The following is a 12,232-nucleotide window of genomic DNA, read 5'->3' as shown; positions in this document are numbered from 1 at the left end:
CGCCTCCGTTGTGCCGTCCCCATCCCCGCTCATCCCTCTAAGCCCTACTTTGTCAGTGTTTGCGACCTCCCCCTGAATCCGTCAAGCCTCCGACTCACTCCCACCAGCTGTGGTGTCATCATCTCCTGCCTATTGTCGACCTCCCCCTGAATCTTATATTATTGAATGAATTCCGGTTTTTATCCCCTAATTTAGCATTTTTTTACATTGGTTCCCCATTTAACAAATTTTCATCCAGATTACCCCATTTAGTGACAATCTTAACTGTTTTTACCCCTTATTTTTAAGAGCCTTCTTGCAAAGATCGTGTTTTACTTGAGAGTCGAGACTAAGTGCCCAAGCATACATTTCTATTAAAACAAAAAACGTCCTATTATGTTAATAATTGGTAGTACTAATTTTAAACGGACACACATCATTGGCGCCCAACTAAAAAACACATGTTCAACGTTAGCACTGCGGACCTATAAAATAGGATGTGATGTTTTTATCTGATGATCTCCCAAAGCGTAAAATAAATGCTTCCTCCTATGTTTTGCATGAAGGAAGAAAACTAAAATATCATCACATTAAACCTACGAACCACAACCCACAATGCAAAATTAAACGTACTTGACCGCTCATGATAACTGTTCGTTTTTCCTGCGATGTGGTGCACACATACACCTGACAGCCATGAGAAAAAAAAACAGGTGCGGCTAAACCAAGTGACCGGTCCGGGCATTGGAAAAAACGCCAAGATGAATCTGATCGCAGGGAGTTAGCTGGCAGATCGCTCTGAAAAGAATTATTGTGGTAAAAACTGGCAAAACATTTGCTAAATGGGGTAATCTGGATGAAACTTTGTTAAATGGGGTAATTAGTGTAAAAAGTGTTAAAATAAGGGGTAATGACAGGAATTCATTCTACATTATTTTATAGTGGGAATAGCTTTTTTTGCGAAGAGCAAGAAATTAACATCTAATAGAGATAAAGAAGTTATTTGGTTACATCATAGAAAAGCTATATGAATTTTTGTAATATGATCCAATAATTGGTAAACATGCAAAAAAATATCCAACTAGTGCAATTAATCAAGGCATTGTTTGATTTCATAACCACAACCTGCAACTCTGCATGCATTGACAAGTTTCTAGTCGAGATTGTCGCGGACAGCGACCGGGGCTCCACGCGGCCTTCATCTCCCGATCTTCATCTTTCACCCTTACTGGGGACGCTGCTGAAGAAAATATGCCCTAGAGGCAATAATAAAGTTATTATTTATTTCCTTATTTCATGATAAATATTTATCATTCATGCTAGAATTGTATTAACCGGAAAGTTGATACATGTGTGAATACATAGACAAACATAGTGTCACTAGTATGCCTCTACCTGACTAGCTCGTTAATCAAAGATGGTTGAGTTTCCTAGCCATAGACATGAGTTGTCATTTGATTAACGGGATCACATCATTAGGAGAATGATATGATTGACTTGACCCATTCCGTTAGCTTAGCACTTGATCGTTTAGTATGTTGCTATTGCTTTCTTCATGACTTATACATGTTCCTATGACTATGAGATTATGCAACTCCTGTTTATCGGAGGAACACTTTGTGTGCTACCAAACGTCACAACGTAACTGGGTGATTATAAAGGTGCTCTACAGGTGTCTCCAAAGGTACTTGTTGGGTTGGCGTATTTTGAGATTAGGATTTGTCACTCCGATTGTCGGAGAGGTATCTCTGGGCCCTCTCGGTAATGCACATCACTTAAGCCTTGCAAGCATTGCAACTAATGAGTTTTTTGCGGGATGATGTATTACGAAACGAGTAAAGAGACTTGCCGGTAACGAGATTGAACTAGGTATTGAGATACCGGCGATCGAATCTCGGGCAAGTAACATACCGATGACAAAGGGAACAACGTATGTTGTTATGCGGTCTGACCGATAAAGATCTTCGTAGAATATGTGGGAGCCAATATGAGCATCCAGGTTCCGCTATTGGTTATTGACCGGAGACGTGTCTCGGTCATGTCTACATAGTTCTCGAACCCGTAGGGTCCGCACGCTTAAAGTTCGATGACGGTTATATTATGAGTTTATGTGTTTTGATGTACCGAAGGTAGTTCGGAGTCCCGGATGAGATCGGGGACATGACGATGAGTTCTAAATGATCGAGACGTAAAGATCGATATATTGGACGACTATATTCGGACATCGGAAAGGTTCCGAGTGATTCGGGTATTTTTCGGAGTACCGGGAGTTACGGGAATACGGGAAAGAAGTATTGGGCCTTAATGGGCCTTAGTGGGAAGGAGAGGCAGCAGCCAGGAGGTGGCGCGCGCCCCTCCCAAGCCCAGTCCGAATTGGACAAGAGGTTTGGGGCGCGCGCCCCCTCTCCCTTCCTTCTCCTCTTCCCCCTTTCCCCCCTTCTCCTAGTTGGACTAGGAAAGGAGGAAACCTACTCCAACTAGGAGTAGGAATCCTACTCCCTTGGCGCGGCCCTCCTAGGGCCGGCCTCCTCCTCCCTTGCTCCTTTATATATGGGGGCAGGGGGGCACCCCATAAGCACAACAATTGATCTCTTGATCTCTTAGCCGTGTGCGGTGCCCCCCTCCACCATAATCTGCCTCGATAATATCGTAGCGGTGCTTAGGCGAAGCCCTGCATCGGTAGAACATCATCATCGTCACCACACCGTCGTGCTGACGGAACTCTCCCTCAAAGCTCGGCTGGATCGGAGTTCGAGGGACGTCATCGAGTTGAACGTGTGCAGAACTCGGAGGTGCCGTGCGTTCGGTACTTGATCGGTCGGATCGTGAAGACGTACGACTACATCAACCGCGTTGTGCTAACGCTTCCGCTTTTGGTCTAAAAGGGTACGTGGACACACTCGCCCCTCTCATTGCTATGTATCACCATGATCTTGCGTGTGCGTAGGAAAACACAAGTGAGTTGTGGGCGATATAAGTCATACTGCTTACCAGCATGTCATACTTTGGTTCGGCGGTATTGTTGGATGAAGCGCCCCGGACCGATATTACGCGTACGCTTACGCGAGACTGGTTTTACTGCCGTGCTTTGCACACAGGTGACTAGCGGGTGTCAGTTTCTCCACTTTAGTTGAACCGAGTGTGGCTACGCCCGGTCCTTGAGAAGGTTGAAACAACACTAACTTGATGAACTATCGTTGTGGTTTTGATGCGTAGGTAAGAACGGTTCTTGCTCAGCCCGTAGCAGCCACGTAAAACTTGCAACAACAAAGTAGAGGATGTCTAACTTATTTTTGCAGGGCATGTTGTGATGTGATATGGTCGAGACGTGATGAGATATAAATTGTTGTATGAGATGATCATGTTTTGTTGAAGTTATCGGCAATTGGCAAAAGTTTTATGGTTGTCTCTTTATTGCATAAGATGCAAGCGCCAAATAATTGCTTTACTTTATCGCTATGCGATTTACTTTATCGCTATGCGATAGCAATATTTGCAAGAGCAATAGTTGGCGAGACGATCATGTGACGACACATTGATATAGATCAAGATGATGGAGATCATGGTGTCATGCCGGTGACGATGGAGATCATGACGATGCTTTGGAGATGGAGATCAAAGGCACAAGATAATGATGGCCATATCATGTCACATATTATGATTGCATGTGATGTTTATCTTTTATACATCTTATTTTGCTTAGTTCGGTGGTAGCTTTATAAGATGATCTCTCACTAAATTATCAAGTTATAAGTGTTCTCCCTGAGTATGCACCGTTGCGAAAGTTCTTCATGCTGAGACACCACGTGATGATCGGGTGTGATAGGCTCTACGTTCAAATACAACGGGTGCAAAACAGTTGCACACGCGGAATACTCAGGTTAAACTTGACGAGCCTAGCATATAACAGATATGGCCTCGGAACACTGAGACCGAAAGGTCGAGCGTGAATCATATAGTAGATATGATCAACATTGTGATGTTCACCATTGAAACTACTCCATCTCACGTGATGATCGGACATGGTTTAGTTGATTTGGATCACGTGATCACTTAGAGGATTAGAGGGATGTCTATCTAAGTGGGAGTTCTTAAGTAATATGATTAATTGAACTTTAATTTATCATGAACTTAGTCCTAGTAGTATTAGCATATCTATGTTGTAGATCAATAGCTCGCGTTGTTGCTTCCCTATGTTTTATGTCTGTTCCTAGAGAAAACTAAGTTGAAAGATGATAGTAGCAATGATGCGGACTGGGTCCGTGATCTGAGGTTTATCCTCATTGCTGCACAGAAGAATTATGTCCTTGATGCACCGCTAGGTGACAGACCTATTGCAGGAGCAAATGCAGACGTTATGAACGTTTGGCTAGCTCAATATGATGACTACTTGATAGTTTAGTGCACCATGCTTAACGGCTTAGAATCGGGACTTCAAAGACGTTTTGAACGTCATGGACCATATGAGATGTTCCAGGAGTTGAAGTTAATATTTCAAGCAAATACCCGAGTTGAGAGATATGAAGTCTCCAACAAGTTCTATAGCTAAAAGATGGAGGAGAATAGCTCAAGCAGTAAGCATGTGCTCAGATTGTCTGGGTACTACAATCGCTTGAATCAAGTGGGAGTTAATCTTCCAGGTAAGATAGTGATTGGCAAAATTCTCTAGTCACCATCACCAAGTTAGTAGAACTTCGTGATGAACTATAATATGCAAGGGATAACGGAAATAATTCCCAAGCTCTTCGTGATGCTGAAATCGACGAAGGTAGAAATCAAGAAAAACATCAAGTGTTGATGGTTGACGAGACCACTAGTTTCAAGAAAAACGGCAAAGGGAAGAAGGGGAACTTCAAGAAGAACGGCAAGCAAGTTGCTACTCAAGTGAAGAAGCCCAAGTCTGGTCCTAAGCCTGAGACTAAGTGCTTCTACTGCAAAGGGACTGGTCACTGGAAGCGGAACTGCCCCAAGTATTTGGCGGATAAGAAGGATGGCAAAGTGAACAAAGGTATATTTGATATACATATTATTGATGTGTATTTTACTAGTGTTCGTAGCAACCCCTCGGTATTTGGTACTGGTTCAGTTACTAAGAGTAGTAACTCGAAACAGGAGTTGCGGAATGAACAGAGACTAGTTAAGGGTGAAGTGACGATGTGTGTTGGAAGTGGTTCCAAGATTGATATGATCATCATCGCACGCTCCCTACACTTTCGGGATTAGTGTTGAACCTAAATAAGTGTTATTTGGTGTTTGCGTTGAGCATGAATATGATTTGATCATGTTTATTGCAATACGGTTATTCATTTAAGTTAGAGAATAATTGTTGTTCTATTTACATGAATAAAACCTTCTATGGTCATACACCCAATGAAAATGGTTTGTTGGATCTCGATCGTAGTGATACACATATTCATAATATTGAAGCCAAAAGATGCAAAGTTAATAATGATAGTGCAACTTATTTGTGGCACTGTCGTTTAGGTCATGTTGGTGTAAAGCGCATGAAGAAACTCCTGGCTGATGGGATTTTGGAATCACTTGATTATGAATCACTTGATGCTTGCGAACCATGCCTCTTGGGCAAGATGACTAAAACGCCGTTCTCCGGAACAATGGAGCAAGCAACAGATTTGTTGGAAATCATACATACTGATGTATGTGGTCTGATGAATATTGAGGCTCGTAGTGGGTATCATTATTTTCTGACCTTCACAGATGATTTGAGAAGATATGGGTATATCTACTTAATGAAACAGAAGTCTGAAACATTTGAAAAGTTCATATAATTTCAGAGTGAAGTGGAAAATCATCGTAACAAGAAATAAAGTTTCAACGATCTGATCGTGGAGAAGAGTATTTGAGTTACGAGTTTGGTCTTCAGTTAGAACAATGTGAAATAGTTTCACTGCTCACGCCACCTGGAACACCACAGTGTAATGGTGTGTCCGAACATCGTAACCGTACTTTATTAGATATGGTGCAATCTATGATGTCTCTTACCGATTTACCACTATCGTTTTGGGGTTATGTATTAAAGACAGCTGCATCCACGTTAAAAAGGGCACCGTCTAAGTCCGTTGAGACGACACAATATGAAATGTGGTTTGGCAAGAAACCAAAGTTGCCGTTTATTAAAGTTTGGGGTTGTGATGCTTATGTGAAAAAGCTTCAACCTGATAAGCTCGAACCCAAATCGGATAAATGTGTCTTCATAGGATACCCAAAGGAGACTGTTGGGTACACCTTCTATCACAGATCCGAAGGCAAGACTTTTGTTGCTAAATTCGGAATCTTTCTGGAGAAGGAGTTTCTCTCGAAAGAAGTGAGTGGGAGGAAAGTATAACTTGATGAGGTAACTGTACCTGCTCCCTTATTGGAAAGTAGTTCATCACAGAAATCTGTTCTTGTCACTCCTACACCAATTAGTGAGGAAGCTAATGATGATGATCATGTAACTTCAAGATCAAGTTACTACCGAACCTCATAGGTCAACCAGAATGAAATCCGCACCAGAGTGGTACGGTAATCCAGTTCTGGAGGTCATGTTACTTGACCATGACGAACCTACGAACTATGAGGAAGCGATGATGAGCCCAGATTTCGCAAAATGGCTTGAGGCCATGAAATCTGAGATGGGATCCATGTATGAGAACAAAGTATGGACTTTGATTGACTTGCCCAATGATCGGCGAGCCATTGAGATTAAATGGATCTTCAAGAGGAAGACGGACGCTGATAGTAGTGTTACTATCTACAAAGCTAGAATTGTCGCAAAAGGTTTTCGACAAGTTCAAGGTGTTGACTACGATGAGAGTTTCTCACTCGTATCTATGCTTAAGTCTGTCCGAATCATGTTAGCAATTGCCGCATTTTATGAAATCTGGCAAATGGATAAACAAAACTGCATTCTTTAATGGATTTATTAAAGAAGAGTTGTATATGATGCAACCAGAAGGTTTTGTCAATCCTAAAAGTGCTAACAAAATATGCAAGCTCCAGCGATCCATCTATGGACTGGTGCAAGCATCTCGGAGTTGGAATATACGCTTTGATAAGTTGATTAAAGCATATAGTTTTATACAGACTTGCGGTGAAGCCTGTATTTACAAGAAAGTGAGTGGGAGCACTACATCATTTCTGATAAGTATATGTGAATGACATATTGTTGATCGGAAATAATGTAGAATTATTCTGCAAAGCATAAAGGAGTGTTTGAAAGGAGTTTTTCAAAGAAAGACCTCGGTGAAGCTGCTTACATATTGAGCATCAAGATTTATAGAGATAAATCAAGACTCTTGATAAGTTTTTCCAATGAGTACATACCTTGACAAGATTTTGAAGTAGTTCAAAATGGAACAGTCAAAGAAAGAGTTCTTGCCTGTATTGCAAAGTATAAAGTTGAGTAAAGACTCAAAACCCGACCACAACAGAAAATAGAAAAGAGAATGAAAGTCATTTCCTATGCCTCAGTCATAGGTTCTATAAAGTATGCTATGTTGTGTACCAGACCTATTGTGTACCTCACCATGATTTTGGCAAGAGGGTACAATAGTGATCTAGGATTAGATCACTGGACGGCGGTCAAAATTATCCTTACTGGAATAAGGAAATATTTCTCGGTTATGGAGGTGACAAAAGGTTCGTCGTAAAGAGTTACGTCGATGCAAGTTTTGACACAGATCTGGATGACTCTAAGTCTCGATCTAGATACATATTGAAAGTGGGAGCAGTTAGCTAGAGTAGCTCCGTGCAGAGCATTGTAGACATAGAAATTTGCAAAATACTTACGGATCTGAATGTGACAGACCCGTTGACTAAAATTATCTCACAAGCAAAACATGATCACACCTTAGTACTCTTTAGGTGTTAATCACATAGCGATGTGAACTAGATTATTGACTCTAGTAAACCCTTTGGGTGTTGGTCACATGACGATGTGAACTATGGGTGTTAATCACATGGTGATGTGAACTATTGATGTTAAATCACATGGCGATGTGAACTAGATTATTCACTCTAGTGCAAGTGGGAGACTGAAGGAAATATGCCCTAGAAGCAATAATAAAGTTATTATTTATTTCCTTATTTCATGATAAATGTTTATTATTCATGCTAGAATTGTATTAATCGGAAACTTGATACATGTGTGAATACATAGACAAACATAGTTTCACTAGTATGCCTCTACTTGACTAGCTCGTTAATCAAAGATGGTTGAGTTTCCTAGCCATAGACATGAGTTGTCATTTGATTAACGGGATCACATCATTAGGAGAACGATATGATTGACTTGACCCATTCCGTTAGCTTAGCACTTGATCGTTTAGTATGTTGCTATTGCTTTCTTCATGACATATACATGTTCCTATGACTATGAGATTATGCAACTCCCGTTTACCGGAGGAACACTTTGTGTGCTACCAAACATCACAACGTAACTGGGTGACTATAAAGGTGCTCTACAGGTGTCTCCGAAGGTACTTGTTGGGTTGGCGTATTTCGAGATTAGGATTTGTCACTCCGATTGTCGGAGAGGTATCTCTGGGCCCTCTCGGTAATGTACATCACTTAAGCCTTGCAAGCATTGCAACTAATGAGTTTGTTGCGGGATGATGTATTATGGAACGAGTAAAGAGACTTGCCGGTAACGAGATTGAACTAGGTATTGAGACGACGATCGAATCTCGGGCAAGTAACATACCGATGACAAAGGGAACAACGTATGTTGTTATGCGGTCTGACCGATAAAGATCTTCGTAGAATATGTGGGAGCCAATATGAGTATCTAGGTTCTGCTATTGGTTATTGACCGGAGACGTGTCTCGGTCATGTCTACATAGTTCTCGAACCCGTAGGGTCCACACGCTTAAAGTTCGATGACGGTTATATTATGAGTTTATGTGTTTTGATGTACCGAAGGTAGTTCGGAGTCCCGGATGAGATCGGGGACATGACGAGGAGTCTCGAAATGATCGAGACGTAAAGATTGATATATTGGATGACTATATTCGGACATCGGAAAGGTTCCGAGTGATTCGGGTATTTTTCGGATTACCCGGGAGTTACGGGAATACGGGAAAGAAGTATTGGGCCTTAATGGGCCTTAGTGGGAAGGAGAGGCAGCAGCCAGGAGGTGGCGCGCGCCCCTCCCAAGCCCAGTCCGAATTGGACAAGGGGTTTGGAGCGCGGCCCCCCTCTCCCTTCCTTTTCCTCTTCCCCCCCTTTCCCCCCTTCTCCTAGTTGGACTAGGAAAGCAGGAAACCTACTCCAACTAGGAGTAGGAATCCTACTCCCTTGGCGCGCCCCTCCTAGGGCCGGCCTCCTCCCCCCTTGCTCTTTTATATACGGGGGTAGGGGGCATCCCATAGACACAACAATTGATCTCTCGATCTCTTAGCCGTGTGCGGTGCCCCCCTCCACCATAATCCGCCTCGATAATATCGTAGCGGTGCTTAGGCGAAGCCCTGCGTCGGTAGAACATCATAATCGTCACCACACCGTCGTGCTGACGGAACTCTCCCTCAAAGCTCGGCTGGATCGGAGTTCGAGGGACGTCATCGAGTTGAACGTGTGCAGAACTCGGAGGTGCCGTGCGTTCGGTACTTGATCGGTCGGATCGTGAAGACGTACGACTACATCAACCGCGTTGTGCTAACGCTTCCGCTTTCGGTCTACGAGGGTACGTGGACACACTCTCCCCTCTCGTTGCTATGCATCACCATGATCCTGCGTGTGCGTAGGATTTTTTTTGAAATTACTACGTAACCCAACAGCTGCGACATTTCCATCTATAGCTTGGGGCTTCATTCTTCTCACACAAAATCGATTGCAGTGATTCGGATATTCAGAGAACTGAGGAATACCGAGTTCGCAAAAAAGAAAAAAAGAGCAGAGCTAATAGGGTTTTTTTTGGGGGTGTTCTACGCATCCGCCGGGTCGCGAGCCATCAGATCTGCCACATCGATCGGCAGAGAGTGCCTCCACCACTGCAACACAGGTCTTGTTGCAGCAAACTTTCTGCGACCCAGGTATTGTTGCAGTTTTTTGTTGCAACAACTGTTTTGTTGCAAAAACATTTTTGGAACCGAGGTTTTGTTGCAATTTTTTCCAACTAAGATCTTGTTACACATTATTTTTGCAAGAGAAGTTTTATTGTAAAACATAAACCCGTCGTAGACCATTGCAACACCACATATGTTTCAGAAGCATGGCCCCTGTTGCATGAAGGATGGTACATAGGCCCTCACTTGAGGCGTGTCATCCAGGGAAGGTGGCGGACACGGCCGTTGCGATCCACCGGTTGATATTAAGCATTTCCTTTTCTTTCTTTTTTGGTAGAAAAGCTATATGAATCTTGAATCTTTCATGTAGCTTGTGATCATGAAACATTTGTATCCTATTAGTGCAATTAATCGCGGCATAGTTTGATTTCATAATCACAACCTACGACCCTGCATGCCGCCGTGGACACCAATGGCCGGCGTGACGCTGCCTTCACCGTCCCCAGCTTTGACGCCATCGTCACTCGGCCCGGCCTTGACGACGTCGACGAGGAAGTCAAAGACGTTGGTGTCCCTGACGGCGGCGGCGACGTCCTCGGCGTGCATGGTCCGGCGCCGGCCCTCAAGCGTGGCGTCCCAGGCGGCGCGCGTCAGCTCGGCGACGAACAGCTCGCACGCCCTGGAGAACACCACCGGCGCCTCGCACGAGATCATCCTCGCCCCGGCGCCGTCGCCGCCGCTGCCGTCCCGCGCCGACCGCTTCATGATCTTCTTGATCCGCGCCAGCGGCAGCGCGTGCGGGCCCGTCCTCGCCGTCGCCCCGCCCCTGAACACCCCCGAGTACGGGCTCGGCAGCCTCATCCTCTCGCCGCCGTCGTTCAGTCGCCTCGCCGTACGTGCTAGGCTGCTGGGTAGCTAAGCTCTAACAAATGGACGGTGCAATTCTCATTCGACCGCGGCCATTGACGGACCTTATATCCCCATGCCGCTTGACCCCGCGAACAAGGGAGCGCGTGGCCGTCGCGGCTCCATGGCCGGCCGGCAACCGAGCGGCGTGGCCGCGGCCGGCAGTCTCGACAGCGATCGGTCGATCGTACAGAGATCACGTAAACAAACCGCAAGAGACGGTGGTTGGGATCGCGATCGCACCGAGGACTAGGAGCGTCCGTATTTGGAAGGCGTCGTTGTCGTCATACGTAATCACCGGTGTAAAGCGCAGTTTCAAGACATAAAGTTAGTGTAGTAGTATATTCTATTCTGTGTCGCATATACCGTTATTGGCAGTACAAGGTATACAAAACAAACAAGGTACCGTGCCTGGCTTTTATTTTCCCCTGAGGTATGATAATGTGCCATTTGGCGCCATAGTAGATAGCATGCATGTGGAGGGGCACAAAATCGGCAACACACCACACCACAGTGACCACATGGTCATGGGTGCACCGGTAGATTAATAGTACGTGGATCCACACTGACCACATGGCATTTAAGTTGGCACGTGCATTTTTAGACATGTCTAGGTTTGAGGCACGAGGGCACAACGATGAAATGATGGATATGGGAAACAAGAAGCACACAAAATAAAAAGAGAAAACCGGAAGTCGTCCGATCCATCTTTGGTAGACACGCTAAACAACAACAACATGAATTCGCTAACTGTCTGACGTTTAAATTCTCGGTGCATCCCATTTGAATAGACACATTAACATCATTGGATGCCTCTTAGTGTCCTCATCACACTCCTCCGTTTCTCTAGTTCTCCTAGCTAAAAGTTAGCTGATAGAAGCGAGCAATTTTGAACTACCGCTCTGTCTTGCTATTCACTAAGAGCCGACCCAAAGTCTTGTATATATGGATGATGGGTGTACATGTGCACATGAACTAATAGACCTCATCAATAATTGCATCTGTCATTTATCTTCCAGGTAAACTTATAGAGCAGTAATATAAAAGCTCTAGCATCCGAAGTCTATATTGAACATGTTCATGTTTTCATGTAATTGTTGACTAGGGTGCCACATATTAGTAAAACTAGATAATATCCCACGCGTTGTGAAGGGAATTGGTTGCAATATACTTATATGATATTGCTTATTGTGGAGATGAATGTTTGGATGTATATTATGATAACTAAAACTAAAATAATATATGATTTATTGTATTTAGTTATTGTGCTGGGCCTTTTTCCATGCATGTTCGCATGTTCAGGTGATTTTTTTTCATGGATGTTTACATGATGAAGTGGCATG

At 43.8% G+C, this 12,232-nt stretch overlaps 1 protein-coding gene across 1 annotated transcript; it reads right to left on the bottom strand.

Moving 5' to 3' along the window:
- Positions 1–10,418: 10,418 nt before the first annotated feature.
- Positions 10,419–10,855, bottom strand: LOC123160284 (nuclear transcription factor Y subunit C-3-like). Its single transcript, XM_044578089.1, has one exon. The coding sequence runs from the start codon at positions 10,842–10,844 to the stop codon at positions 10,419–10,421; it is 426 nt and encodes a 141-aa protein (XP_044434024.1). The 5' UTR covers positions 10,845–10,855.
- Between the last annotated feature and the right edge of the window lie 1,377 nt (positions 10,856–12,232).

This window comes from Triticum aestivum, chromosome 1D, assembly GCF_018294505.1.
Source record: "Triticum aestivum cultivar Chinese Spring chromosome 1D, IWGSC CS RefSeq v2.1, whole genome shotgun sequence".
In the NCBI taxonomy this organism is placed as follows: domain Eukaryota; kingdom Viridiplantae; phylum Streptophyta; class Magnoliopsida; order Poales; family Poaceae; genus Triticum; species Triticum aestivum.
This window is presented reverse-complemented; position numbering and strand designations above follow the sequence as displayed.

Bases quoted from the DNA above. Each gene is read 5' to 3' on its own strand.
- LOC123160284 (XM_044578089.1), bottom strand. From the start codon at position 10,844: ATGAGGCTGCCGAGCCCGTACTCGGGGGTGTTCAGGGGCGGGGCGACG.